Source organism: Vigna radiata, chromosome 10 (assembly GCF_000741045.1).
Source record: "Vigna radiata var. radiata cultivar VC1973A chromosome 10, Vradiata_ver6, whole genome shotgun sequence".
Taxonomy (NCBI): Eukaryota; Viridiplantae; Streptophyta; class Magnoliopsida; order Fabales; family Fabaceae; genus Vigna; species Vigna radiata.
The window spans coordinates 19,989,072-20,016,325 of record NC_028360.1 but is presented as its reverse complement, the minus strand read 5'-3'; the positions used below and the strand labels follow the sequence as shown (position 1 = coordinate 20,016,325).

At 33.5% G+C, this 27,254-nt stretch overlaps 6 protein-coding genes across 9 annotated transcripts; 1 reads left to right on the top strand and 5 right to left on the bottom strand.

The window, feature by feature from the left end:
* Positions 1-1,375: 1,375 nt before the first annotated feature.
* Positions 1,376-2,929, bottom strand: LOC106775219 (non-specific lipid-transfer protein-like protein At5g64080). The gene is made up of 3 exons (XM_014662304.2): positions 2,492-2,929; positions 2,315-2,341; positions 1,376-1,725 (listed from the first exon to the last, which is right to left on the bottom strand). Exons 1-3 carry the CDS (start codon positions 2,850-2,852, stop codon positions 1,577-1,579), a joined length of 537 nt encoding a protein of 178 aa, XP_014517790.1. The 5' UTR covers positions 2,853-2,929; the 3' UTR covers positions 1,376-1,576.
* A 463-nt stretch (positions 2,930-3,392) lies between these two features.
* On the bottom strand, positions 3,393-8,136 carry LOC106776070 (probable protein phosphatase 2C 71). Of its 4 annotated transcripts, none has more exons than XM_014663375.2 (10): positions 7,699-8,136; positions 6,958-7,563; positions 6,346-6,839; positions 6,025-6,155; positions 5,675-5,741; positions 4,964-5,051; positions 4,600-4,778; positions 4,280-4,423; positions 4,004-4,132; positions 3,393-3,709 (listed from the first exon to the last, which is right to left on the bottom strand). In XM_014663375.2, the coding sequence occupies exons 1-10, from the start codon at positions 7,904-7,906 to the stop codon at positions 3,548-3,550; spliced, it is 2,208 nt and encodes a 735-aa protein (XP_014518861.1). In that variant the 5' UTR covers positions 7,907-8,136; the 3' UTR covers positions 3,393-3,547. The 4 variants fall into 4 exon arrangements, 3 of the variants coding, with proteins under 3 accessions (XP_014518861.1, XP_014518862.1, XP_022642637.1); XM_014663376.2 differs by having other exon boundaries at positions 4,600-4,766; XM_022786916.1 differs by having other exon boundaries at positions 6,958-7,534; positions 7,699-7,875.
* A 2,685-nt stretch (positions 8,137-10,821) lies between these two features.
* LOC106775787 (chlorophyll a-b binding protein CP24 10A, chloroplastic) lies at positions 10,822-12,201 on the top strand. The gene is made up of 2 exons (NM_001317323.1): positions 10,822-11,150; positions 11,473-12,201. Exons 1-2 carry the CDS (start codon positions 10,924-10,926, stop codon positions 12,020-12,022), a joined length of 777 nt encoding a protein of 258 aa, NP_001304252.1. The 5' UTR covers positions 10,822-10,923; the 3' UTR covers positions 12,023-12,201.
* Positions 12,202-12,398: 197 nt separating this feature from the next.
* On the bottom strand, positions 12,399-16,101 carry LOC106775788 (3-hydroxyacyl-[acyl-carrier-protein] dehydratase FabZ-like). Its single transcript, XM_014662976.2, has 4 exons — positions 15,713-16,101; positions 15,573-15,633; positions 15,345-15,489; positions 12,399-12,863 (listed from the first exon to the last, which is right to left on the bottom strand). Exons 1-4 carry the CDS (start codon positions 15,909-15,911, stop codon positions 12,615-12,617), a joined length of 654 nt encoding a protein of 217 aa, XP_014518462.1. The 5' UTR covers positions 15,912-16,101; the 3' UTR covers positions 12,399-12,614.
* A 530-nt stretch (positions 16,102-16,631) lies between these two features.
* On the bottom strand, positions 16,632-18,420 carry LOC106775225 (cationic peroxidase 2). Its single transcript, XM_014662314.2, has 3 exons — positions 17,926-18,420; positions 17,624-17,786; positions 16,632-17,271 (listed from the first exon to the last, which is right to left on the bottom strand). The coding sequence occupies exons 1-3, from the start codon at positions 18,322-18,324 to the stop codon at positions 16,865-16,867; spliced, it is 969 nt and encodes a 322-aa protein (XP_014517800.1). The 5' UTR covers positions 18,325-18,420; the 3' UTR covers positions 16,632-16,864.
* Positions 18,421-20,614: 2,194 nt separating this feature from the next.
* Positions 20,615-22,220, bottom strand: LOC106775136 (cationic peroxidase 2-like). Its single transcript, XM_014662201.2, has 3 exons — positions 21,730-22,220; positions 21,460-21,622; positions 20,615-21,182 (listed from the first exon to the last, which is right to left on the bottom strand). Exons 1-3 carry the CDS (start codon positions 22,123-22,125, stop codon positions 20,764-20,766), a joined length of 978 nt encoding a protein of 325 aa, XP_014517687.1. The 5' UTR covers positions 22,126-22,220; the 3' UTR covers positions 20,615-20,763.
* Between the last annotated feature and the right edge of the window lie 5,034 nt (positions 22,221-27,254).

The window sequence follows — 27,254 nt, the reverse complement described above, 5'->3', positions numbered from 1 at the left end:
TCCAAATAATGCATCCGTAATAACTTAAAATTTAAATAATTGCATTAAATAATGAATGAAAAGATGGAATATAAATTTTGAAGATATTGAATTTGAGAAAAAGTAGATGATTAGGAAGTTTTCCTTGTCACAGTGTCCGTATCTTACCTTACAATGACACAATCAGTGCCTTCAAAATCAAAACCAACCTTTCAATGACAAAACTAAAATGTCGATGAAATTTGTATGGGCTGAAAACCATTGGGCAGCCCAAAATAAGAAAAAGAAAAGCTGTGGCCCAGTTAGCTACTTGTAATTAGATTAGGCTGTGCTTTATTTCCAATGTTTCAAAAGGATGTCACTTTTATGCGATATTATCTAAAACATCTCTTTAATATTTATTTATTTATATTTCTAAAAATTCTATCAAAAGTTATCATTATTGCTGTACCTATATAACATAAGAAAAATTTCCACAAGTCACTGTAACACTCTTTGATGAAGGACTGTACGAATGAAAGAAGATTACGTTGTTCATACTTGGTCTAAAAATCCTATCACCGTCCAAATCAATGAAAATAAAAAATTAAAAAAACAAAGGAGAAATTATGTTTTTTTTTTTGTTTACAAATAATCCTCACCATAATTATTATCATAAAGTCACTAAAGATTATTTGAAAGAATAAAATAAAGAAAACATAAACAGTCAAGGTACGGAAGTGTTAAATTTAATATTCTATCACATTTTTGTTTTAAACATATAATTCTTTAATAAAATACAGTAACAAACTCTCCATATAACATATATTTTATATTATAAAATATATTTCCAAAATTTCATGAGAGGGTAAATACAAGTGGGTAAATAGTACGTAATTAGTTTAATAATTTATATATACATTCAGCAGGGTTATAATGAATATACAGTAAAATTTGGAGGTGGAGGAAGAAAAAGATGGGTGCGGAAAGAAAGCCCCTTGATGAGGTGAGATAAAAGAATATGTAACACCTAACTCTAGCCCTATAGAGTTGATCTCCAAATCTTCCAATTCTGGATATAGATACAAACGTTATCTGCCATACGTACTCTTTCCTCACGTACGTGCCCAAAACGGGATAGAGATGCCTTTCGGCTTAGATAAAGGACCACAACGTAGGCTCACTTTTGGACAATTTCTTTGTTTTAGTTGTCATAAATTTAATCCATCAACAACATAGTTTGTCGGAGATGAAAAAAAACAACAGTTTAACCTTAAAAAAATATGAACTTCCAGTAGAAAAAATTACCACACTTAACTGCAATATCCATGTCCGGCAATAGTTTTGCACAGGGAGTTGGTTGACGATATAAAAACCATATGAGAAAGAAGCTTCTAGTATGATGTACACGTACTAGTCAACAAAATACCAATCACACCCACATCAATATCACTTCATATAATAATAATAGTAATGGTATGCTCATTCGTATACATCATACAACATAAATATACAAGCATAGAGTAGGTTCAACTCCCACAGTGTACTTCATTAAGTCTCACAGAACATGGAAAAGTCAAAAGACAGGAAAATAGTCTCTCATTTGATGTCCCTTACCTCAAAATGCAACGAGTGATACAACCACAGAGAGGCAAATAATAAAGGATCCAGCAGAAGTAGGGACGCGTGCTGATGCTGCGTTCCCAGGAGTTGATGATGGAGCTCCACCTGGAGATCCATTTGCTGCACCAGATGCTGGAGACAAACCTGCAACAAAATTTGTACTAATTCAAATCAGAAACACCAATCATGTCAGAAATTTAGAACCTAACACCAAAGATCATAGACCTTCAAAATCTTTCACACAACACACTATAAATTATGAATGCACGGATAGCATATATGGGATAAAAACGAGTAAACCTGCATAAATGACACGCTGAAGATATAGAACAGATCACAGCTTGATACTACATTTCACTATTAATAAGGAACATGAATAAATCCAGTAATCTCCCAACCAAACCAAACATCGTAACAATGAAAATCAAGAGACTCTTTGTCATAAAAACATACTGAACCCAAAGTAAGTGGAGAAAATTAATTTCTTGACAACGATTAATCATGCCTGGTTAACGATTGACGATGCTCGGTTAATTTAAAAACTGTCCACAAAAAGAATACCAAGATGATTAAATGACAGTAGAAAGAACGCAGGTAAAAAAAGGCCCTTGAAACTTTGGGATCAAACAAGTGTATATTTGAACCGCCCCCAGCTCATTTAATTTGGCATAAAATTGAACATGGAACCAGCAAAGCAAAGATGATGGTATATGGCATAAATGTGTACACATACCAGGTGCAGGAGTGAGCGCAGGAGACACTGCAAAAAAAAAAAAAAAAAAATCCTCATTACTGACATAAAACTAGAAAGGGACAAAAATTTATCTTCAACAGACCGTAAAAAAGAAAACTTTGTATGAAAAAAGGAATAAATGCGAGAAAAAAGAAAATGGGTAGAGGAAAATCTAACATCCACAGTTGGAGAGAGAAGGGGTGGCGAGTTTGCAGGCAGCTGGGAGAGTGAGAGCCTTTGTGACGTTTATGGCGATACCGAGATTACCGCTATTCTTGAAAGAGTCGCAGAGGCAGTTGGGAGCGGTGGCGAGAACAGTTTTCAAGGCAGAGCAGCATGTCCCCTGAGGTTTGGTTTGGGCGCCGTCGTCGGAAACGAAGGGAAGACAATCCGCTAAGGTAATGACGACGGCTGAGCAGTCGACGGAGGGTGCTGGGGCATGGGCGTGACCGTGGTGTGACGATGAGACGGTGGGAGCCACGTCAGCAGACCAGATGACGGCCACGACGCACGCAATGAGAAACCATTTGGCTGCCATGAGTAAGGCGTTATGGAGTTTGAGCTCTCACTGCTTCACTTCTCTCTTAGTCAGTGAATGTGAGCTGGAACTTGGAAGTGTCTCTTTATGCTCCACATGCATCAGTGTTTAATGTCAGAATTTATTATTATTAATGTTCCCTTTCATTTTTCACTTACACCAACTTAATCTTTTAATTCAACGTTCTATTAATGTACTTCACACATTTTATTCTTGGTCTAATTCAAGATAAAGTTAACTTTAAATTTAAATCATTTTACAAGTTACGATAACTTTTTATATTTTCTATTTTAAATTCAAGTCCACACTAACTACACATTTGTGCTCCATTATAGCACAATTCAGTGTTTCCGATTATCAAACTGTATAATTTAGTGATTAAATATGTTTCTTTTTTTAGATGATTTTCGATTTTAGTCTTTTTAAACGAAATGTATCTTGTTATGTGTAAAAGTTGAGTATAATTTTGCAGAGTTATGCTACAAGAAAAAGTGCATTGCAAATGAATGTAAAAGAAGAAAAAGACTGAAGAAGTTTAGATGGGAAAAATAAAATGTTTTTGCGATCCCAAATAAGAGGAGATATCATAAGAAAAAGTTACCACCGTTGAGTATCATGATAAATTCACATATCTATTTGTTTGTATATACAAATGGAACATACAGATTATATAACACGACAAAAATATGGGAGAGCTATCTAGGTTGAACTAATGACACTATAACGGTTACATCATCAAGCTTGCCACCTACACATCCCACATAACCCAGAGCCTGCGCTGCATCAGAAAAAGGACTTCTTATGGATGTTGATCTTCCAACATCTTGTGCTCTCACGGCCAATAATTCTGCTATTTCCTGCAAGTTACGTGTTTTGGATTTTAGACTCCAGAAGAACACTTTCATTAGCACATGGGAATCATAATATTGACCTAGATTATGAGAAGATACGTTTCAACAGGGTAATTTAGAATAGCATATTCCCAAATGTTGTTAAAAGGTATTAGTTAGCAATAGGTTGTTTTCATAGATGACTTTTTTCAAAAATGTACTCTACTTTTGTGTTACTCACCTAAAGAGCTGAGAAGGAAATCCTTGAAAAGGGAAAGATACGCAGATCCAAGATTAGAAAAAGAGCATGAAGTGAATCACCTGAGGTGTCAAGCTAGCTTGTAGTGATTTTGATATAATAGATGCAATTTCTTGCTCATAAAGATTGTCGAAGAGGCCATTCGTGGCAGTAACTATCACATCACCATCCTGTAGATCGATGGTGTAAGGCTGAAACGATGGTTTAACGAATGTTAATTATTTGGTAATCTAAAGTCCTCCTACGTAACTTCTCTTCACTGTTCAAACGGTGCATAAAGGTTTCAATATATTAATCATGTCGGTGAATGGCTAGATGCTAAAGGTTAGATTTTGTACCTCAATGAGTGCTGATGGATCATGTCCTTTAACTATCTGTAATGGAAAGTTGAATTCGTGAAACATTGGAGTTGATTTTTTGAAGATGAAACCATCTCTTATAATGATAAATCCGGTGTTCCCAACATTGGCTGCATGAAGCACCTGTAATAAATTGCTAAAGATGATTAACATATTGGAAAAATATACTTCAGAGGTTTAGTTTTACATTTATTTAGGCAGTGAAAATTGTAGTATCGTTTGAATGAATAACTTCACTTGATCTTGTACTTCCATCATTTATTTGAGCAACCCAATTAACTAAAAAGTTAGTCGTATACCTGTCCATCAAAATGAGCAACCAAAACAGCAGATGATCCTGGAGTTTGTGTTTCGGCAGCACCTCTGGTGATAACTTCTGCAGGTTTTATTGTTGAAATGTTTTCATAATTTGACACAATATTTTCACAATTTTCAATGAGTTCCCTGATATACGGTCCAGCATTTCCTGCATAATTATCTAAGGTGTAAAAGTTATAAGCATAACAAGTAAATGGGGCCATTATACTAAGTAGCAAACTAACATTCTATACAGAGAGTCTGTACCAGAGTGCACTTCATTTAGTAGACACAAAGAAGGGACAAAAACAAAGGCATATTAGTGCTATAGTTTTAATGGATATCCAAATATTGTTGAAAGGATACCTTCAAGAGACCCCAGACCAACGCCATCAGCTACAGCTAGCCAGTTTTGCCGAGAAATGAAATAAGCATCCTCCCGACCTGTCAATGCCTGAAACTTGTTATTAGTTGGCTTATCATCTTTCATTCAGGATGCAAGCCAAACATCACTCAAAATGTCATGCATAGGTTCATCATTATATACATACTATTAACAAGTCAGATTCCTAGGCTAGAAGTATTTGCACGTTATTGCTTACATTGTTTTTATATTTATAAACCAAATAAAGCATTTGGGAGCACCAGCTTCTAACAACAAGATGGCATATCCTACCGACCAAAAAGAAGTTTGTCATTACCTTCCTGTAGAATTTAACAATTCTCATATTCTTCTATGACTGCATAACACATTTGACCCTAGCACTCCCAGATTTATTTATTGTCAGTCTTATCATAAATTTGGGTGAAACTCTTCACTTAAAAACATCAAACATATCAACGATTCCAAAACATAACAAGAACTATCACAGAAATTATTTTTTTAAATGAAGAATTTTATCAAAATTGGATTTGGGAAACAATCACGGAGGAGCAAACCTGATTCTATTGCCTAGAATAATATAGAAAACACAACTTGAATAATTTATTTTTTTAGAATTTGATTTAACTAGGATACTAAAATCTCATCACCGTCATTTGTATGAAGGAGTCTTGATATTCAAGTATGGAATGTACCTTTGAGGGATGAGGCAAGCAAGCACCACCAGAAACTAGGAAAAGCTCCGTGTTTGAAGAATCGGTCCTGTGTACATGAAACTGGTGTCATTTCCAAATTCCAAGAAGTTGCCATGCATCAAACCTAGATTCTTGCATCTTTAATGATTTGGTTTTTAGAAGAATAAGATAATCATGGGGAGCTATTGTACTTCCCTCATCACTAACAGCAATGTATTACTTTACTTGCACCATATACAACTTCTAATTGTCATTGCTTTTATCACCAAATTCAGTAAGATAAACATTCATGTTGAAGAAAAACTGAGGAAGTTTCCTTGGGTGGAAATATATAATTATTGTTAGCATACCGATGACTAGCCACCTCAATTGAATGTATCTGTGGGATAGTAAGCTGTGGTGTGCTTTCATAATCACTTCTTTTGGTATTGTCAACATTTGTGATGTTTTCCAAATCTGAGGACGGAACCTCATCATGTAACTAAAGACAAAATTAACACAGAAATCGTATTAGAAACTGTAGCATATGAATCCAACTAAAAGCAGTTCTTAAAGGGAATGCTTTGATCTGTTAGGGTCAATATAGTTGGATAGCTAAATGCACTCAAACAAAACGACATGCAAAGAAAAAGTAAATTCTAGCCTTTGTAAGGAAAGGGAATAAGACTAACCAATTCTGACTTTCCCGTTTTACTTGCTTCAATTAAGTCATCTACAATGAGGTGAGTTGTTTCTTCACCATTAGCAAGTAGTTCAGACTCACTATGACCAACTTGTTCAGACTCTAAACAAGTGGATTCTGGTACCACTTCACTTGCACCAGTATCTTCATCACCAATCAGGTTGTTTGATGCACTATAATCAACTTGCTCAGACTCTAAGGAAGTGGATTGTGGCAAAATTTCACTTGCGTCTGCAGCAACAGAAGCAGTTGGGTTGTCTGTTGCAGTATAACCAACTTGTTCAGAGTCAGATTCTAAAGAGATGGATTCTGGCACCAATTCACTAATTTCTGCAGCAACAATGGCAGTCGGGTTGTCTGTTGCACTGTAACCAACTTGTTCAGACCCTAAAGAAGTGGATTCTTGCACCAGTTGACTTAAATCAGCATCCACCGCTGTGGCCAAGTTATTTGTCACTCCATCTACACCATAGTTCTTGCCAGCTGTAGAGAGATGAGCAACTTCAATGTTAGCCTTCTACCTGACAAACAGAACAATCACTATTAAAAACATCAATGGATAACGTTGACTTAGAAGACATTAAATAAGCTACAACATCACCTTCTTCCTCTTCAACTTCTGCAGAAGCGTCACTCTTCAAATCAGAGAATCCATCAGACTCTGGAACAACAGTTGAAACTACAGCTTCTTGACGAGTATCAAGTTTCGAATCCTCCTCAGAGGCACTCAGGAAACCATTACACTCAGTACCAATATCTTCACTTAAAATCCCTTGATTACCATCACCATCCTCCACGGAATCCAACTTCAAATACCTATTATTGATCACTGGATTCCCAGAATCACTATTAAGAACAACACTCTCCTCTTCCTTCACGGGAAGCAGAGATTCTTGATCGGCAACACTAACTACTACAGTCGGAGAAGACTCGATTTCATACCCCGATGGACGATAAACACCAGTGTTCGATTCTTCAACACTATCACTCACCAAAGCTCGAACACCAGCTTTGCTTTCTTCCACAACAACCTCCGGAGCGAGCTTTTTTTTGGTCAATGTATCTAGTTTTTTCTTTTTGTTCAATGCAATTGATTTTTTCTTTTTGTTCAGTTCATCTGCTTTTTTCTTTTTGTTCAATTCATCTAATTTTTGTCTGATCTCGCTAGCAGTGGCGAACTGGAACAGAAAAGTACCATCGGAATGTTCTGTCAAAATAACCAGTAGGGCATTGACCAATTCCGAAAAATAAAATAAAGCCCACAAACCAAAACGGAAAATTAAATCGAACCCAAAAGATAAAGATGAAAAAAAGTAAGTCTTTGAGAGCTAAGGCGGCATACCAGTGGAAGAGAGAATATCAAAATCCTCAGAACCAGAGTTTCGGGAAGAAGTGGCATTGAGAAGCATGTGGGTATGGCGCGGAAAGCTCATCCAAGGTTTAGGAAGTGGAATTGGAGCATAAATTCGAAGCCTTTCAGAAGATTTCGGTGGAAGATTGCAGCATGGTAACCAGAGACCATGGAAGCTTCGGCAGAAGAGATGAGCCATTTCATGAAGTTGGATTTTTTTTCTTTTTCTTTTTCTTCTCAAATCTGATTAATTGTTTTTGAAATTTGTATTAGGCATGATTTGCATGGTGGGTTGATTGAAGAGAGTGAGGAGGAGGGTGGAGTAAAGGAAGGACATGTGGACAACAACATATTACAGACAGAAACAGAGGAAGAGCCATTCATGCAACTTCTGCACCTTACATCCATCCATTTCATGATTATGCAATGTATTACCTTCCAAAATCAAAAACAAATATGTGAAGTAGAATAATTACTGTTACAAGATAAAAGTATATAATTATTTTTTAAAATGTTTAGTCTCTAAATATTAAAAATATTTAAATTTAATTTTTTAATCAAATTTTATTAAATTTATTTAACACATAAAAAATATGTTTAAAATTTTAAATAAATTTAATAAAATTTAATTAAAATGATTAAATTCATTCAATTCTAAAAATAAAAAACTAAATTATTTAAAATTTTGAATAAAAACTAATTTTTATTTTTATTTAAAATTAAAAAAAGAGAAACATATTTAATTCAATTATTTTCTACCTATTCATTTTATTATTTGACCAAGTATTTACTAGCGATTTATTAGTTAGCCGTATACAAAGTTTCGACGCTTATAATATATACAACTAAATTTTTTTAAAAAAAAGCATAGTTTTTTATTGTTAATTAATATTCACTAAATCGGGGAAGAGTGAGGATATAACGTAAAATTAACATAAATGAGTGAAGTAGAATGCAATTTTTTTTATAAATTATTAATAAGAGTGAAAAGGAGAATTTTTAAATATGTATTTGTTTTTTTTTATGAATTTATGGTTTTTTTTTTCAATAATTTTTATTGATTTTTAATTGATATATTTTTACCATCCTAAGTTTTGCATATTATTATTATTATTTTAAATATTATTTTATAGATTATTTTATTTCATCTTAGTATATTTTTTTTTTATTTTTAAAATACGAGTTAATAATATTTTTTATTTCGTCTCATTTAATCATTTTATTCTTACAGTTGTTTATTTTATCCTTTTCAATTTTTTTTAAAAGAGTTAAGTTATACAAGAAATTTAAACAAGAAAATTAAGTGTGAAATTAAAAGTCTAAGAGAGAATAATAAAATGAATAATATGGAACAATAAAAACTCAAAAATTTATTATTTTAAAATTTTTGGATTGAAGATCTCGAGTTATTTTTTTTACTAACATTTTTTTACTTACAAAGCAGCAATTTTAAAAATGTATTTTTTTATCTTATTAATTTACCTATAAGCATATTACTTATATTTTATATAAAATAAAATTTTCTATTTGTGTAACTATTTTATGATAGAATAGTAAAACAACAAATATTACTTGAAAACTAAAATGATTAAACGCTGCGTTTTGGATAGAAGACAAGGCGGATCACATTTTGAATTAAATGAGAGCGTACTAAGACTACGATTTCTAATAAACTCGTTTATATTACTGTTAGATATCATAATTATAATTTAATATAATAAATAGTATTATTTAATTAAAAATCATCATCCTAAATGCACTTTTTCTTTTTCGATTTTTATATAATTATCTTAAAAATCGTACCAATCAGTATGACTCTCTTTTTTTTATTTGTTAATAATATAAAACACATATATTTATAATGGATAGCCACCAAATTCAAAATAACATGGAATATATTTAGTAGGATGTTATTATTAAGGTCAAAGTCGAGAACAACATTTACATATATATGAATATTATGCTAGTTTTCTCCTTTATTCGAATAATATATATAGAAACGTATTTATTCTATTAACTTATCTAATTGCGGGCTATATTTCTTATTTATCGTGAGCAGAGTACATATCTAATTGATATTCATTGCAAGAAATATTAATAAAATGTTACTTAAGTTTAATTAAATTTCAAATCATTCATAAGTTTAATCATTTTTAATTGAGTTTATATTATTTTTTTAATTAAATACTAAAAAAAATTATACTTTTTAATTGAGTTTATATGAAATTTTTATAATTTTTATACTATATTTTTATCACCTTACTTCTTTATCATACATGTGAAATGTTAATCATGTTATATTAATCATAATATTATTTTATTAATCATAAAATTTCATAGTTTTAATGTGATACAATGAAAAATGTAATATAATGAAATAAGATAACAGTCATGTAACTCAATTAAAAAAAATAAATAATAGAGAGTCAATTAAAAATCATAAATTTCAAGTATCAAATAATTAAAAAAAATAAATAAGAATTCAATTAAAAATAATCAAATTTGACTTAATTAAGTCTATTACTTAACAACTCTATTAAATATAACTTTTTTAAAAGGAAATATATTTTTTCATTGAATGAAAATTTGATCAAAAAATATATTTTACATGTTTTATTCAATAGGTACTCTGATAATCTTTTAATTGTGATAAATTGTACCTAATAATAAAAAAAATGTGAGAAGTGTAATATACATCACTCATCTTCCTCATAATAACTCTTTGAATAAAATTATATATATATATATATATATATATATATATTATGAATTATAAAAAACCTATAAATTTGATCACTTGTTTGCTGGTGGTTAGATATTAGTTAAAATAACGAATATGCTATAGGTTTTGTGAGGTGAAGAAGTAGGTATGTAGTGATCCACATATTGCTTCATTAAAATGGTTTTGTTGGGACGTGATTCTATTGCAAGAACAACCTAAGTGGAGGGAATAGATTGTTGAGTAGTCCACGTGGCAGGAAGCAACTTGGGATGAGGATGGACATCTACTTCCTATTGGTCGGAAATCTATCCGTTGTTCCATAAGATTTCTTCTACAGATTTCACCATCCTACTTGGCCTTCTATGAAAACTCCTTAGATTCTCTCACACTTCACATCCACACACACATAAAATCTCCCAGAGTGCTGCATTTTACAAGTAAACCTCAAAAGCAGCCTCTATTTTCTCACTGTCTGCAGAGAACTTTATAGAGTGATGGCAGCTGCAACATCTGGTGCTGTGTTAAATGGGTTGGGATCTTCCTTCTTGAGTGGAGGAAGCAGGAGCCAAACCCTTCTGGCCACTTCTATTGGAGGCAAAGTCGGTGTTGCAGTTAGTCCTAGAAGACTCATTGTGGTAGCTGCGGCAGCACCAAAGAAGTCATGGATCCCTGGTGTTAGAGGTGGTGGCAATCTCGTCGACCCAGAATGGCTTGATGGATCGTGAGTCCACCCAAATTCCTTCATACTTCTTTTATTTCAAAATGTGTTTTCTGAAATAATTCCATGGCTATTCAGAAATATTTTTTTTTTTCATTTTCTGAAAAATATGTTTCTAAATTTAAGTGTTTTTGAAACCATGAAATGGTGTTGTATGATGTCCTAGCTTAAGGGTGAGTAATCTGGAACGATGTTGAATGTGGTGGGGCATGAACTTGGTGAAGTTGCATATTTTGAATTCTGAAAACAAATTTTCCCATTTTCTCTCTTCACTTTTTCCTCCAAAATTCACTTTGGAAATTGATTTATAATGTTTCAAGTGCAGGCTACCAGGTGACTTTGGTTTTGACCCACTGGGCCTGGGGAAGGACCCGGCATTCCTGAAATGGTACAGAGAAGCTGAGCTGATTCATGGGAGGTGGGCAATGGCTGCAGTTTTAGGTATCTTTGTAGGGCAGGCCTGGAGTGGAGTGCCATGGTTTGAGGCTGGAGCTGACCCTAATGCAATTGCTCCTTTTTCCTTTGGTTCTCTTTTGGGAACCCAGTTGATTCTTATGGGATGGGTTGAGAGCAAGAGATGGGTGGATTTCTTCAACCCAGACTCACAGTCAGTGGAATGGGCCACTCCATGGTCAAAAACTGCTGAGAACTTTGCCAATGCTACTGGTGAACAAGGGTACCCAGGAGGCAAATTCTTTGACCCTTTGGGCTTCGCTGGTACTCTCAAGGATGGAGTTTACATCCCGGATACAGAGAAGCTGGAAAGATTGAAATTAGCTGAGATTAAGCATGCCAGGATTGCTATGTTGGCCATGCTGATTTTCTACTTTGAGGCTGGACAAGGAAAGACCCCACTAGGCGCACTTGGCTTGTAAACTACACAATTCATGTAGATAATTGAATTGAGAGGCTGGAGTTGCAAATGAACCTTTGTCCTGTTTGTGTTACCCCATGACAAATTCAAATTCTATGCTCTAATATGGATGCATTCACTTTATATCAGTACTCTAATGTAGCCACCGTATAAATACTAGCATTTACTTTTCATTCTCAAGCCAGGAGTAGTTGAAGTCATATGGGAGATTTGAAAATATTGCTAGTGCCTGACTGTGTAGCCTAGTCGTATGGAGTTTCAAGTATCTTTTTAATGCACAATTGGGTAAAAAAATGTATACAATATTGGATTGCCATAAACAAGTACTCTGAATGAAAACAAATTTGGATGAGAGAGCACAAGGTCAAATGCCAATGAGCTCATCCATCTAAAAGATAAACTTGCATTAAATAACAAAATAACCAAAGCAAAGTCATATGGAGAACTAGAACAGAAGGTTCAGATAGATTTCGTTGAAAATGCATACATTAATCTAAATGTTCACAATGTTCTGCATTCAAAAGCAGAAGCAATTAAATTTAAAGATGGAAGAATATGAACTCTATTCCAGTCGGAAGGAATGTGTCTACTTATTAACTCCCCATCATCATCAAAAATTCACCCTCACACACAACTTCACCTCCAACATATGCCTTCCCTTCCATCTTTGCTATTCCAAACCGCTTTTGCAGCTTAGTAAGCGTCATTCTCATAACCAAGGTGTCCCCTGCAATCACTGGCTTACGAAATCGCACTTTGTCTATTCCAGCAAAGAAGAAGTTTTCACGAGAACCTCCCACTTCAGGTTGCAACATGACCAAACCGCCAACTTGTGCCATTGCCTGCAGCAAAAGACCACATGTTCATGCCCACTTTTATAGCAGATTAACAGAAATCAAATAAAATTTTCCCTCTTTTCTTTACATTCTTACATTGGAGTTGAGATAGTTCGTAGTGAAATGGAGCTATTACAGAGTCTTTTTGCGTGCAGTTCTAAAGCTTACAACTACCTTAGAAACTTAAAGAGGCCGGTTGTTCATCTCAACAAAAGAAGTGCTACAGAAGTTGAAGCCTAAGAATTATAGTTCACTGAAAATAAATGAGCTTAACAATGTAACAAGTTATCGTAGTCTGATGTATGTCGATCTAATCAAGATAACGATATAAAACCAGTTTCAGAGACTGCACATATTGGTCTCTTGTTGATGTTCTCATCACATTTAAAATGGTAAAAGGGAAACAAATTTTGACAATACGGTAGACAACAAGGGACAATGTTTCGTTGGAGCATAAAGCACTCAACCCAGAAAAATGCATGCATACTACACAGTTAAATTTATTTTCTGACCATGGACAAAAGATGTCATAAGTGAGACATGAAACTTGACCGAGAAAGAAAGGAAAAAAGAAAGAACGAAAGAGCATCGGTTTTCAAAATCAAGGAAAAAAATATGAACATGAAGTTAGGCAAACGAACTTATCAATCTCAAATCTCGTTCTCCAAACTTCATGTTAAAATTAATTAATAACATTTAAACCATTCATTTAGTGAAATGCAGACCTGCTAATAAAGTATGGGACTCAAGTGGATGCCATGACCTAGAATAACCTTCAATATTTGTAATGTACAAACATACGATTTGCTAATATATTCCGCTTGCTTTTTTTCTTTTTGAAGTAATATTTTAGCAAGCTATAATATAACACCGGATTTGTTAAAGTTCCCCAATGGAGTAGCTTTTCAAAAATTACTCATTTTTTAAATTTTAGCAAGCTAAGACGTGATTTGTTAAAAAACTCAGAAAATGTCTCTCTTTCACAGTCCCATCGTCCTGTTGCAGGAATGTCAAATTAATTCCACTACTTAAGATGACTTTCGAAGCAAAAGCTCGTGAATCCGAGAATGTGTCATTATTTACACCAGACATGCCATGGAAGTAGTTTCTGTGTTTAATTGAACAAGTAGATGCAAAGACACATGTCTAATGCAAACATGATCTCGATATGGCAGATAAGAGCATTTGATATGTCTCATAATCTAGCACAGAGAAATATGCATTAACAAATGAAAGACTGAAAAACAGATACAACCAAACATTTAAAAGCCGTGAAAACAAGCAAGGAACATATCCTATAGATGGCCACATCATCTATATACCATTAACATTTGCTAATCCCAGCCCACATTCAGGACTTGTGAAGCAAACCAATGACGTAAAACTAAGTCAAGATTGTTTTCATTTGCAAATTCGAATCAAAACTCATGATCCAAGAGCTACAAGCTTAACTGATTTGCTGAGCCATTGCAGGGTGAATCGAAGAACTACCACGAGTGGGAAATCTTAATCTAGAATTCCGAAGATCTCAAAATTCCTATATATCCGACTAAAAGTATTTGTCCTCTAATTCAAAACTTTTTTTATTACCCTATGCAAAAGCATCAACAGTTGACTACTTCATTCTTTTGGTGCCTTTTGAATTTATGACAACATATATAATAAAGAAAAAGATAAATATAGGAAAATGTTTACATTTACCATATCCTGTACTATATCCATGAGTTCACTATTAAGGAGACATGCATGGAAAGATAGAAATTATAATAATAACATTGATTCGTTTTCAAAAAGAAAACAATCAAATTACTGCTCCATACAGCACTGAAGAATGTTTTAAATGCTGTAAAACATCTAAATGAACATCAATAAATTTTTATTGGTTGTGTTTAGTCAAATTCATAGGTTTTCTCACTGGTTAATACAGTCAGACCACTTTCAACAGAGGTGCACATTTCAATATGGCAAATTGTGAACGCAAGCAATCACGCCGCCGTGTATCAATTTGAGAAAGGTTTCATAAGAACTAATTTAATCTAATTTGATGCCTGATACAATTATGTTTAGTATCTTTCAAATTTTATATTAAAGAAGTTCCTCTCCAGGATAATTGCAAGTTTAAAAAGCACAAAAAACTCTAGGATATTAGCAAGTTTGCAACCACAACACTTTTAAGTTCAAATAAATGCCTATATCATTTTTCAAAAAGCAAAGTTTACAAGAGGTTTTTCATCCTTATAGATTTAAACAGGCTACTATAACGATATATCCATGTAAATCAATACAGATAAATGAGATATCAGAAACTTTACACCACTAATCTCAGTCTAGACATTGTAACAAATTGATTTCATTCTATTACATTTAATCATATAAATAGATAATCTCATTGCAGATACACAAGAATTAAAATCACATGATTACAGACAAGGCAACACCAAAATAGAAAGGTAGGGCCTGTAATCAGCATAGTGTATAGCTTAATACCTCAACCATGAGAACACCCGGCATGATTGGCCTTTCTGGAAAATGTCCAGGAAAGAAATTGTCATTTATTGTCACATTCTTTATGGCGACAGCAGAAACGCCAGGAGTGTACTCAATCACTCTATCCACCAGAAGGAAAGGAAACCTGAATCAAGAAAAAAGGTGAATGTGAATCTCATCAGCGTTCAAAAAACAAACAAGAGAAGAATAAAAAAACGCTGAGAGTACCTGTGGGGTAAAATGTCACGAATCTGGTTGATATCAATGACTGTTGGAAATGCCGGATACCCTGCAAAGTGCACACTATCAAGGAAGAAAATTGAAACGAATAGAGAATCAAAAGGGAAAAACAAAATTAAAACTCGTACTTAATTCAATTGGGGTGTCATGTTTAGGAGCATCGGCGGCATCCGAGGAACAAAACGTGGTCGTTTTGCTCAACGAGGGGTGGGATCTGGTGCTGGGGAATTTGAGAAGTGGGAATCTGGGTTGAAAGGAAATAGATTTGGGTTTGGAAGGAAATGTTACGGGAGAAAGCAATGCGTTGGAGAAAGCAGACGCTGCCATTTGCTTTCAAGTGTGAAATGAAGAGTCACACCAAAGCTTGCAATTGAAGAGTGAGTTATTGAATGTGAATGCAATAGCAATTCCAGGTTGACGTTAAAAGCAAAGAATGGCGACAAGAACAATGAAATTAAATGGTTGAAAGTGCGAGTTCCAAAAGCTAATGCTACCTTTTGAGTTACAGTTAGGGCGGAGGCATCCATGATGTTTTTGTTGTTTGTTCAAGATTCAGTATTGTGTTGGACCATAAAAGCTGCAATACTCACTCACTCTTGCAATCGACCCAGCCCAAGCCCACTATTTTCTTAGCCCAATCTCTGTTGGATCTGTTGAAGCCCAGAACCTCTTTTTTTCAATTTCTAAAATCACAATAGTATATGTTCTCTCTTAACATCACTTTTTGAAACCGAAAGTTCATTATGATAAACTCTCCAATAACAGAGATACATACAAGGTAACAAAATTGAACTCCAATAAATAGCATTTGTAGTTTCCTTCCTCATTACTTGCTTTCTTCGTTTCTTTATGATAACTTTTATTTCAAGTTAATTAGTGAATATGATAATCAGTACATACATATTATATTTCTGTTAAAAAATATCATTTATGAATAAATGTAACGAATTTTTCAGTCATACAAAAGTCAATATTATGTTTCTCTCTTGGAAAATCATTATCATCAGAACGGCTTTGCATTGATTGAAAACTCTAATCAGCTGTATATTTTCATCCATAATTTTGGCTCCGCAATTGTTCAATTGTCTATTCAACAACTCCATCCATTGCCTAACCAAGAAAAGATCAAAATCTTCACATTTTAGCTTGTCCAATATGGAAATATCTGAGAAAATTTCCAAAATTATAACTATTGATTGTGCATCTTATCCAATAGGAAAAAAAAACCTAACACTTGGTCAAGAACAAACAAAATAACTTTTCTAAACCATGGCAGCTAGCTAGTTAAAGGCAGAACATATCTTGCGAATTTCACCATCGGTCCCAGTCTTCAACTCGATGTTGCTCATCTTCACCATAGATTTTGCAAATTCCACATTGAAAAACGAGGGTTTGGAGGCCAAATAACCCTGTACAAATGACTTGGTGGAAGGATCGTTCCAAAGCGCTTGATCAGACAGCAGAATTCCACGCCCACTTCTCAAATTGACAAAGAATGACGTGTCAAATCTGTATTCACTACCGGTATCAAGAGCTACTCGGTTTGAATCACCGCCGTTTTGCGGGCACAATGTTCTTAGCCGAGGAAGAAATAAAGGGTTGATTGAAGAGTCAGCACCATTTGCAGTGAAGTTGTACAATCTGTTACGGAAGAACTGACAAGCTGTGGTACCAATCGTATGTCCACCTTATCAATATACAAAAACTCGTTAGTCTTAAATCTCTATATTGTCAACTTGTCGTACCCTAATTTCATATAAATTTTTCCTTTCACATAAAAAAGACAAAACTGCACGTTTGTCAAGTTAAATTAAAATTGAGTGTTTATTATTAGACTTTTACGTGCAGCCATTGAGAAGTCCCTTGGATTTTTTAAGACATTCTATAGAAAAATGTCAAAATCACTAGACAGTGAGATAAGATTTGATAAGAGTGAAAAAGATGTTTCATTAAGGGTACAAGAAAAGTGAAATCAGAAAAGGTGGAGAATTCTAACGATGATAAAGTGTGTCTACGTAAACAAAGTCTACTGTAATTACCAACAAGGGTGACGAGGTCTTGAGTGTTGAGTCCCTTTGCTGTGAACTTTTCTTTCTGAACATCAACAGAGTCAAAAGGAGAAGGCAAGTTACTCACATCAGAAGCCTGTGATATTCGCCCATCTCTGCGTCCAGTAGGCACTTGCCAACTCAATCCACCACTCTGCCATGCAAAAAAACGCCAAATTTTAACTATAGTAAATAACAAGTACTTTGTACTCATTATTTGACTAAAGAATGAGCATCTTTTCTTGTTTGCTATATTACGATGCTAATATCAATTAGTTTTTTGAGTTAATTACCAGAAATACGGAATCACGAGCAGCAAGAGCAAGGATATCAGCACAAGACACAACACCGGGGCATGCAGCCTCTAGCTGCGTTTTCGCATCGTCAATAACCTCGTATCCTCTTAAACCAAGGTTTGCAAAGGCTGTTCTCTCGGTGCCAGCACCGGCAATGAGAACAGAACCGTCACAACCTTGCACAAAGCAATCGTGAAAGTGCATCCGAAGCAGCCCAGCAGCCAAACTACGATCAGACCTGACGTGGGATTGAACTGTGGACCTAACAATGGACTCAGCCCGAGGACATGTTCTAGCATAGAACCCCACACGCGTCCCTTGGCCATGCACAGCGTTCAGAGTGGCCAAATTAGCAAGCAAAAGAAACATCAGTGAGCACAAACTCCGTCCCTCCATTATTTTCTGGACCACTCAATGAGAAATGAAATGCAAGATTAATATACGAAATAGATGATAAATATTTGTTTGGATGTATGATTCTGTGGAATGCAATGTGATGTATGTATAGGTATTTATAGGAGTGTGTGATGAACTTTTTGGAAGATATAAACAAAAAAGTCAAACATTGGATAAAGAGTAAGCAAAGCCGGCTAGTTGAAACTGCATGCAACGCAAGTGTGCTGAGAGTCACGGGTTTTGTTTAGCTTTGGGTTATGCGATGGAAAAGTACAAATGATAGCGCGTTGGTGATATATATATATATTTAGTCAAAGCTTATTTGTATGCTTTTTCCCATAACGATCAGTGACGACCACCACTTGCAAAAAGGTAGAATCTCTGAGGAAAAGCTCAAACATCTAAATGTCAAAAGCAAAAGCTAAACTGCACAAAAATCACACGTTGGTCTGTGGAAACACACTACAAGAGTCGTGTTCTTTATGTGCAATCCACCTCAATTCGTTATCCACATTCATTTAAAATTTTCTCTTACAATATTCAAACTACTGAATAATTCAAATTTCAAATCAATGATAAAAGTTTGATGAATGATGGAAAATATGAATGTGGTCATATCTAATCCAAATTCACTGATTTAACTAAACTAAAGGTTGACATTAATTTTTGTCATCACTTGCTCTTTTTCTTCATGTTGTCAATAATTGTAACATTTAATTAGGTAAAATACATATCAAAGGTATATTTTATCACATTATATTTTTTATATTTTTAATTAATATTTATTTAGTAAGTGTATGTATATAAATTTTCTATGCAAATTTTACTTATTATTTTTATTTTATTTTTTATTATATCATTTATTTATTATTGCGTTGAATAAAGTGTGTATTCACTAAATATTTTTTATCATTAATTGTAAATTATGTACGATTTACAAACAATTTTGAAAAAAGAATCATTTACAAATGGGTATCAAATGGATTTGTAATAAATATCCAAAACAGCTTCTTTTAAAAAAAATGTGGATTTGGATTCTAATCCAATTATTTGAATTTGAACCTCTAAATGTGAAACTAATTTTTTTAGAAAATATAAATTTGGATGTAATTTCAATTTAAATTATTTGAATTTATAATGAATAAATTTGGATGTAATTTCAAATTAAATTATTTGAATATAAAATTTGAGATTGGTAGAATGAAAAGGAATGATATGGTTTCTATGAATTTTTTTCTTGATAAAATAAAAAAAAGGTTATTGATTTGACATATGTAAGTTAAAACTAAGGCCTAATTAACCAATAACTCAAATTCATATACTTTTTTTTTCCCTAATTAATGTTCCATTGGTAATTAACAAAATTTAAACAACAGCGTTTAATGTTTACTGATTAACTTAATATTCTTGCCAATCTGTAAACTATTTGTTGTATTGTGGGATCAAGATTCAGAATTTCGTTTCTATATTACTTACTCTAAAAGGATATGCAGTCATTGGTGTCTATCAATATTTTGGTACATGTTTTCTAAGCAAGTGCGTTCCATTTTTTACATGTAATAAATGCAATAAAATGGTTTTCGTATAAGTTTACTACAAAAGTCAACATCATGCTATCTCTATTTTAGAATCACAATGCGAATTATGAATAGTTAATATTCCATTCCCACACACACATGACACTGTAAGATTGAAACTTCCAAGCAATTGTCTCTTTTCGTCCCTTATTTCGTATCCTACTCATTCTCATCAATCACCTGAGACAGACTCGATATATACTTTGGGTTCACCAATATGGAAATTTCGTATTCTATAATGTTGTTTATAATTAATGCAAATGTTTGTGCAGAACACCTAAAAAAGAAAACTATGGACATCGTGAAATTATGTGGGTTTAAATAATACATATTACCTTTCATTTTCTTGTAACGACAGAAGCTGTCATAGTTATTAGATTTGGCTCATCCAACATAATGAAACATCAATGTTTACAGACAATAGTTAACTTACAGATAGAACCCGACAAAGCATTTAAATTTTTTTTTGTTAGTTTGGATATTAATATTTTAAGCTCTCAACATAGGAAGTGAAGTTGTTTTAACATTAATTTATCGGCAATTTGAGATTACACATAATCGTCATTTTAAATGTATAAATATTGTGAATCTATTGGCACGTAGAATCTATTGGCTTTAATTAATTATAACTAATTTTTTGTACGAAAAAAATTAAATTTGATCAGTTTTAGTGGATGTTATTTCTATTTAATAGATTTAAATTTAAGAAATCGTTTAAAAAGACTATATTTATTGTATCACTGTAAATTTTACACTTCCAAGATGAAAACATATTGGTACATGATGCACTTGACTTGCATATACCAATAACAGAGACAAACAAAACCAGCTTTTGAAGCAATATATTAATTGTTTGAAGTGGCTAGTTGATGGCAGAACAAATCTTGCGAATTTCACCATCAGTGCCAGTTTTCAACTCAATGTTTCCCATCTTCACCATAGATTTTCCAAACTCCACGTTGAATTTCAATCCAAGCAACCCTCTTATTAAGCCCAAGTACCCCTGCACAATTTTCTGAGTGGAATCATCGTTCCAGAGGGCTTGATCAGACTGCAGAATTCCACGTCCTCTCCTCAAATTATTATAGTAAGATAAATCAAATGCTCTTTGACTACCCGTGTCTAGGGCAACGCGGTTTGAACCGTCACCGTTTTGTGGGCAAAGTGATTGTAGTTGGGAAATAAATGAAGGGTCGATGGAAGGATCAGGACCATTTGCAGTGAAGTTGTATAATCTGTTACTGAAAAACTGGCAAGCTGTTGTTCCAATGGTGTGCGCACCTGTATATTCAACAAAATAAACATAATGATATAAAACAACGTCAAATCACTTGACAATGATGACAAAAAGACAGAAAAAGATGTTACTCTAATGGGGGTATTAGATACGAATGTGTAAAAAACTATGCTTATTGTAATAACTTAGCTGTCACAAAGCAAGCTTGATACTATTATATTATATGTGAGAAAATGAGTTCAATTTTCAAACTTTAATTATGATATATTCATTCATTGACTTGAAGTGTGTAAACATGCCATTATAATGGGTGATTATTACCAAGAAGGGTGACGAGGTCTTGAGTGTTGAGGCCTTTGTCTGCGAATTTTTGCTTCTGAACATCAACAGAGTCAAAAGGAGCAGGCAAGTTATTCACGTCAGAGGCCTGTGATATGCGTCCATCTCTACGTCCAGTAGGAACCTGATAGCTCAGTCCACCGCTCTGTCATGCAAAAAATGACACAAATAAAATATAATCTCATCAACTTGCAAATTGATTAAAATATAAACTATTGTTTATAGTGCATAGAGTTTATGTTAATTAATTACCAGAACAACGGAATCACGAGCAGCAAGGGCAAGGATATCAGCACAAGACACAACACCGGGGCATGCAGCCTCGAGTTGTGTCTTTGCATCATCGATAACCTCAAATCCTCGTAAACCAAGGTTAGCAAAGTTTGTTCTTTCAGTGTTAGCACCGGAAATTAGAACAGAACCGTCACAACCTTGCACAAAGCAATCGTGGAAGTGCATCCGAAGCAATCCAGCAGCCAAAGTAGGATCAGACTTAACGTGGGATTGAACTGTTGACTTAACAATGGACTCGGCACGAGGACACGAACTAGAATAAAACCCTTGACGTGTTCCTTGGCCATGCACTGAGTTTACAGAAGCTAAAGCAAGCAAAAGAAACAGCAGAGAGTAGAAACTGCGTGGCTCCATTTTTTGTGAGGAAAGCTTTGCAAATGCAAATATGCAAAAGCAGCAGCCTAAGTGAAGTGAAATATATGAGAGGGAGTGTGGAAAAGAATGAGAGAGTAAGAGGTGTTTTATAGGGCTTGTTTGGTCAACCTTGAGAAAGTGAGTAAGCAAAGTCGGCTTTGTATCGAAAGTTGACGTGTATAATATTGAAATGATATGGCGAAGAGAGATTATACTATGAGCTTGGCTTGTGTGATGCAGTGATAATGCAAAAAGATTCATTCCGCGTGAGAGTGCAGTTTGTCAAACATTGTTTACTTTTTCTTACAGCACTTGCAAGTGGAATCTTTCTTATTGCTTTTCGCTTGTCACCTTCGTAGGCGACGAAAATGGAAGCTGGCATGAACAGTAGCAAAGAAGTTCTCCACCTTGTTTTAGCTCACCACGCACTTTCTTTTCTATCTTTAAAATATAATCACATTTTCATGTTTTCTCGACACATCTTGTTGTCATGATCACTTAGTGCGTGAATCAATTAGTACAGAATCACCGAATATTAATCGCGTTAAATGTTAGAAAACACATGAGCGTTTGTAATAATTTATTTGATTGATGCAAATGTAAGTGCTTGAAAAGTTTGCACATTTGGTTACAAACTAGACAAGTTAAGTATATATACTAGAAGAAGGAATCCGAAAAAAAAAGAAGAAGTGAAAAGCACTAACATTTTGATATTATATAAAGAATGACAATAATTGAGAAAATAATTGTGCGATAGTATATATTCATATTCATGATTACAAGCATAACATGCACGTGATTTTAAATTGCATGTATGAACCCACGACTTCTGATATCTTCTTCCCTGTAATTATTAATTAAGTAGTTAGGCAAAAGGTAACAGGTGGGTCCTTTTTGACAAATACTAAGTTAAGCATATCCACTTTATATATGTTTGTGGGACACGTCAACGTCTCCCAAACTATCCCTTAATTCACGCCTTATGATTTTGAGGGAGATTAACTTGGAAAAAAATAATAAAACTTAAAAAAAAAATTAACATAATAAATATAAATGATTCTAAAACGAGTATTATTTAGAAATAGTTGTATTTACAAGAAGGTACTTTTTTAACTACCTTTCCAGACTGGTTTGGGCCGAATCTTGTCGATTCCGGAAAAATCCAATTTATGCAATGATCGGATCGAATACTTTGGGGGGTCGATCCCTCTACCTCCACATTTTTTGCTTTCTACCTCCCCATTTTTTTTAATTTTTGTTATATTACAAATATAACCTTTTTTGTACTCTCTAATTTACTTTTTTAATCCTTTCTTATTTATCTAATCCTAGATTTACTTTCCCATTTGACTCCCTTCTTCATGTAACACAAAACCCCCCACTCCCATTTTCAATTTCACTTCCCTTTACTTGTTTTCATTTTTTTTAAACTCTGACTCCCAACTCCAGTCCTCTGTTCATCTGTGCATTCAGTGGTGGTGTGGCCTGGGTGTGCGGCGGTGCGGCGAGTTTGTACGACGGTGGGGTGGCGGTGGTGCTTCGCTTCTGCCTCGAGAGGTTAGTTTTTCGTCTCTTCTTCCGATTGATAGAGAAATTTTGTTCGTTTCGGTTTCTTCTTGGCGCATATATGTTGCTATTTCTGCCAGAGCTTATTTTTTCGTTTCGTTTCTTGAGTGTTGTCATTTCTGTTTGTTTTTTTTAATATATGTAATACAACGTTTCAGTGTTGCGTGTTGTTATGTATTTCAGTGTTTCAGTGGTAGGAGGAAGAAGACGCCAGGCATCTGAAACGGATGTGGATATCCGTCGACGGATATCGACATCCGTCGACGGATATCGACATCCGTTCAAACCAAAGCACAGAAGGATTGGAAGAAACAAATGAAACCGAACGAGAGAGCATAAGGTGAGAAAATAAAAATTAGGTTTTTTAAGTGAAATTAAAATTAACATATAAAATAAATTTTACTTAAGGGTATAATAGAAATATAGATAAAAAATAAAAATATAAATAATAAAAGAAGGGATAAAAGTGGGATGGAGAGGTGGAGGCCCAAAATGTAAAAGTACAGGGATCAACACCCACATTTGGGCATTGCTCCCTGCACCTCTCCACTTGCTTCCTACACCTCCCTCTTCCATTTCTAGTCTTTGTTCTATTTTTTCTATTCCTATTTTATCCTTAAGTAAAAATTTATATTTAGTGTTAAAATTTTATGATTTCATTCACTCACCTCCACATAACCTATTTATTTTCTTTTTATCTGAATGCTTTCATATTTCATCTTTATTCTTTCTTCTTTGAAATTATTTATCGTATTTTCTCGTCGTATTTTATTTTTGTGGTGTGAAAGTGTGGTAAGTGAGAGATTGCTTAAAAAGATTGTCTCAAAAAATCCTCAGAAGAACAAAGTTCAATTATATCTGTACGGTTGGTGGTTGGTGGTGTACTTGGTGATGGTGCTCTTTCGGAGCTTTTAACAAAAGGGAGCTTTTAACAAAAGGGAGGCGGGTGTTAAAAAGCGACAAGGGAGGTACGTAGTTTTTTAAGATTTGTTTTTATTAATTTTATTTTTTTAATTTTTTTTTATTAGTTATATTTTTTTTAGATTTGTTTTCATTAGTTTTATTTTTTAAGATTTTTTTTATCCGTTTTGCTTTTAAGATTTCACGTATTTGAATTTTTTTAATTATTTTTATTTTATAAGATTTGTTTTTATTAGTTTTATTTTTTAAGATTTGTTTTTATTAGATTTTGTTTTTATTAGTTTTATTTTTTTAGATTTGTTTTTATTAGTTATATTTTTTTAGATTTGTCTTAGGAAAAACACTTCTCAATATTTTTTTTTCAGAACAGGACATAAGTGAATTTCTAACTTGATTGATATGAACCTACCGTAAAAGATGAAGAACTCCATGTTAACATTTCACAGAAAAGGTTAATGTTTAATAGGATATGTAATGCATAAATATTGTTATAACATTATAGAAAATAATGGCTAAAATTCCGGGTTTCAAATCATCAAAAGAGACTTATCAATTATTTAAATTACAACATATAATCAAATTTATCTGCTATAAACTAAAAATGCCGATGAGAAAACTATAAACTAAAAATTATATCGTGAACTAATTTATAAATTGAAATAAATGATAAATATACTTTCAAATAAATAAGTATTAATAAAAAAAATTCTAAAGCAAAACAGAATGCAAAAAAAATAATTTTGGAGGAAAAAAATCATTGTTTACCTAACAAAATAGCCTAAAGGGTAAAAAAGAAAAAAAGGGAAAGAAGAGAGGGCAAAAGTGGGATTTGACTGTGTATATATAGCGGGTTGCGTCTTTCTCACATTTTCTCACAAAATCGTGTTAAAGGTGAGATCTTTAATTCAATTAGGTTACCATATCCGATATGTTTAAATTCAGTTTTTTTTTTTTTTTTTCTTTTAATTGGGATTATCTTGGCTAAATTAACAACCTTTTTTAATTGTTCACAAATTTCAAGATTATATAGTCTTCAATTTTTATTTTTTATTTGTTGTCGCTGAGTATCTTTTCCTTTCTTTCTCTCTGCCAATCCCTCCCACCGTAAGTCTTTTAAAACCCGAGTAACATTAATATACTGTTGGTCTAGAAGTCCTCGGAAGTAAGTGATGTGATTACTTATCACAAACTGCATAAAGAATAACATTAATATACTTATTTATATAATTGTTTTAGTGGTTATTTTTTTTTTATTTACAGATGGTTCCAGAGGTAACTAAAGAGATTCCAAAGTTAACAATGAATTTTGACAAAAAGTGGATACCTGCAGAAGCCCAATTTTTTAGAAAAATGATTGAAGGTGTTTGTATGGCCGCTGTGGTAATTTTAAGTCTTACGGACACCAACTAAGTTATCAGATTTAGTTTTGGGATAATAATTGCTTCAGCTCTTGTGGTTATTCCGAAGGTTATCATCACAGAAGACATAACCCTCTCACAACAAAGTCTACTCAAAATATTGACACACGGTTTTACAATGAGTTTAGCATTTTTTGCAGGTGGTATGATAGTCATTATTCCTACTCATTTTTTCTATCATTATAAACTTGGAAGTATTTTCATTTTAATAATTTCAATTATTGCAATAGTGATACTTGGAAGGATAGAAACTTATTTTAGGAAGGAATCATATGTTGACTATTGTTCTGTAGTTGTCGTTATGTTTGTGTTATCAGTCATCCTTTCAGTTTTATTTAACAGGAATTTCTAAAGTATTATCTGGAGTTTCTTTAAGTCAAGTCATATCTAGAGTTTAGATTTTTGAGACAAATATGATGTAATGACAATTATTAAATTATTTTGTTTTTCCTGTTTTCTTTTGAATGACAATTATTAAATATATGCATTTTGTTTTTACTGTGTGTTTTCTTGTATTTTGTTTTCCTTATTTCAAGCATTCTAATAGGAAACAAGACAAATGAAGAGGTTAGTGTTATACCTCATTCTTGAGGATGGATAATATCTAGGATAAATATGAATAATTAAACTAGAGCTTGGAACATAAAGATATTTAAGAGTTGTAAAATTTTCTAGATGTTTTGGAATTTCTCCAGATAAGTCTTTTCTTTTTCTTCTTTGTTTTGGTTTGAAGGTGTAACGCCCCGGTAACTTAACCATGGAGTTCCTATGGGTTAGGCTACCGAAAAACAAATGTATTTTGGTGATATGAGTAGCCAAATCAATTTCTTTAATCCTTCAACCGTATATTCCCATACATATACAATCTTTAGATCCCTCTCATTTCATTTCGATGTATGTTCGATTTATCCATGTACCCCTTCCACTGAAAGTTTGCCAGGAGTCGTTCCTTGTTCGTGCCCCCTGCACCATGCCTCTTGCACTGACGATCACTCTCCGCCCTCGTTAGTGCCCGGGTGTCACATGCCCACACTGGTTCGTCCTCGAACCACATCGTATTGGGAGAGACTAGACTCTGATACCAAATGTAACACCCAGGAGTCTACCTATAAAATAGGATAATGCTTCCATACATAATTTTTAATGTCAACTCGTTCTTTTTGGACATTCAAACCACTTTATTCATATAGTATCACTGGTGCAAAAATCAAGAATCATAAACGA

Excerpts from the sequence above, each read along its gene's own strand:
- LOC106775219 (XM_014662304.2), bottom strand. The coding sequence starts at position 2,852 with ATGGCAGCCAAATGGTTTCTCATTGCGTGCGTCGTGGCCGTCATCTGG. Across the intron at positions 2,342-2,491 it reads TTCTCTCTCCAACTGTGGAT|TGTCTCCTGCGCTCACTCCT; the intron begins GTTAGATTTTCC and ends TTTTTTTTGCAG. Across the intron at positions 1,726-2,314 it reads TGCGCTCACTCCTGCACCTG|GTTTGTCTCCAGCATCTGGT; the intron begins GTATGTGTACAC and ends ATTTTGTTGCAG.
- LOC106776070 (XM_014663375.2), bottom strand. The coding sequence starts at position 7,906 with ATGGCTCATCTCTTCTGCCGAAGCTTCCATGGTCTCTGGTTACCATGC. Across the intron at positions 4,779-4,963 it reads TGGTCTGGGGTCTCTTGAAG|ATAATTATGCAGGAAATGCT; the intron begins GTATCCTTTCAA and ends TTTACACCTTAG. Across the intron at positions 4,133-4,279 it reads ATCCATCAGCACTCATTGAG|CCTTACACCATCGATCTACA; the intron begins GTACAAAATCTA and ends CCATCGTTTCAG.
- LOC106775787 (NM_001317323.1), top strand. The coding sequence starts at position 10,924 with ATGGCAGCTGCAACATCTGGTGCTGTGTTAAATGGGTTGGGATCTTCC. Across the intron at positions 11,151-11,472 it reads CCAGAATGGCTTGATGGATC|GCTACCAGGTGACTTTGGTT; the intron begins GTGAGTCCACCC and ends TTTCAAGTGCAG.
- LOC106775788 (XM_014662976.2), bottom strand. The coding sequence starts at position 15,911 with ATGGCAGCGTCTGCTTTCTCCAACGCATTGCTTTCTCCCGTAACATTT. Across the intron at positions 15,634-15,712 it reads TGACACCCCAATTGAATTAA|GGTATCCGGCATTTCCAACA; the intron begins GTACGAGTTTTA and ends TGCACTTTGCAG. Across the intron at positions 15,490-15,572 it reads CGTGACATTTTACCCCACAG|GTTTCCTTTCCTTCTGGTGG; the intron begins GTACTCTCAGCG and ends TTCTTGATTCAG.
- LOC106775225 (XM_014662314.2), bottom strand. The coding sequence starts at position 18,324 with ATGGAGGGACGGAGTTTGTGCTCACTGATGTTTCTTTTGCTTGCTAAT. Across the intron at positions 17,787-17,925 it reads CTCGTGATTCCGTATTTCTG|AGTGGTGGATTGAGTTGGCA; the intron begins GTAATTAACTCA and ends TTTGCATGGCAG. Across the intron at positions 17,272-17,623 it reads AGACCTCGTCACCCTTGTTG|GTGGACATACGATTGGTACC; the intron begins GTAATTACAGTA and ends TATATTGATAAG.
- LOC106775136 (XM_014662201.2), bottom strand. The coding sequence starts at position 22,125 with ATGGAGCCACGCAGTTTCTACTCTCTGCTGTTTCTTTTGCTTGCTTTA. Across the intron at positions 21,623-21,729 it reads CTCGTGATTCCGTTGTTCTG|AGCGGTGGACTGAGCTATCA; the intron begins GTAATTAATTAA and ends TTTGCATGACAG. Across the intron at positions 21,183-21,459 it reads AGACCTCGTCACCCTTCTTG|GTGCGCACACCATTGGAACA; the intron begins GTAATAATCACC and ends TTGAATATACAG.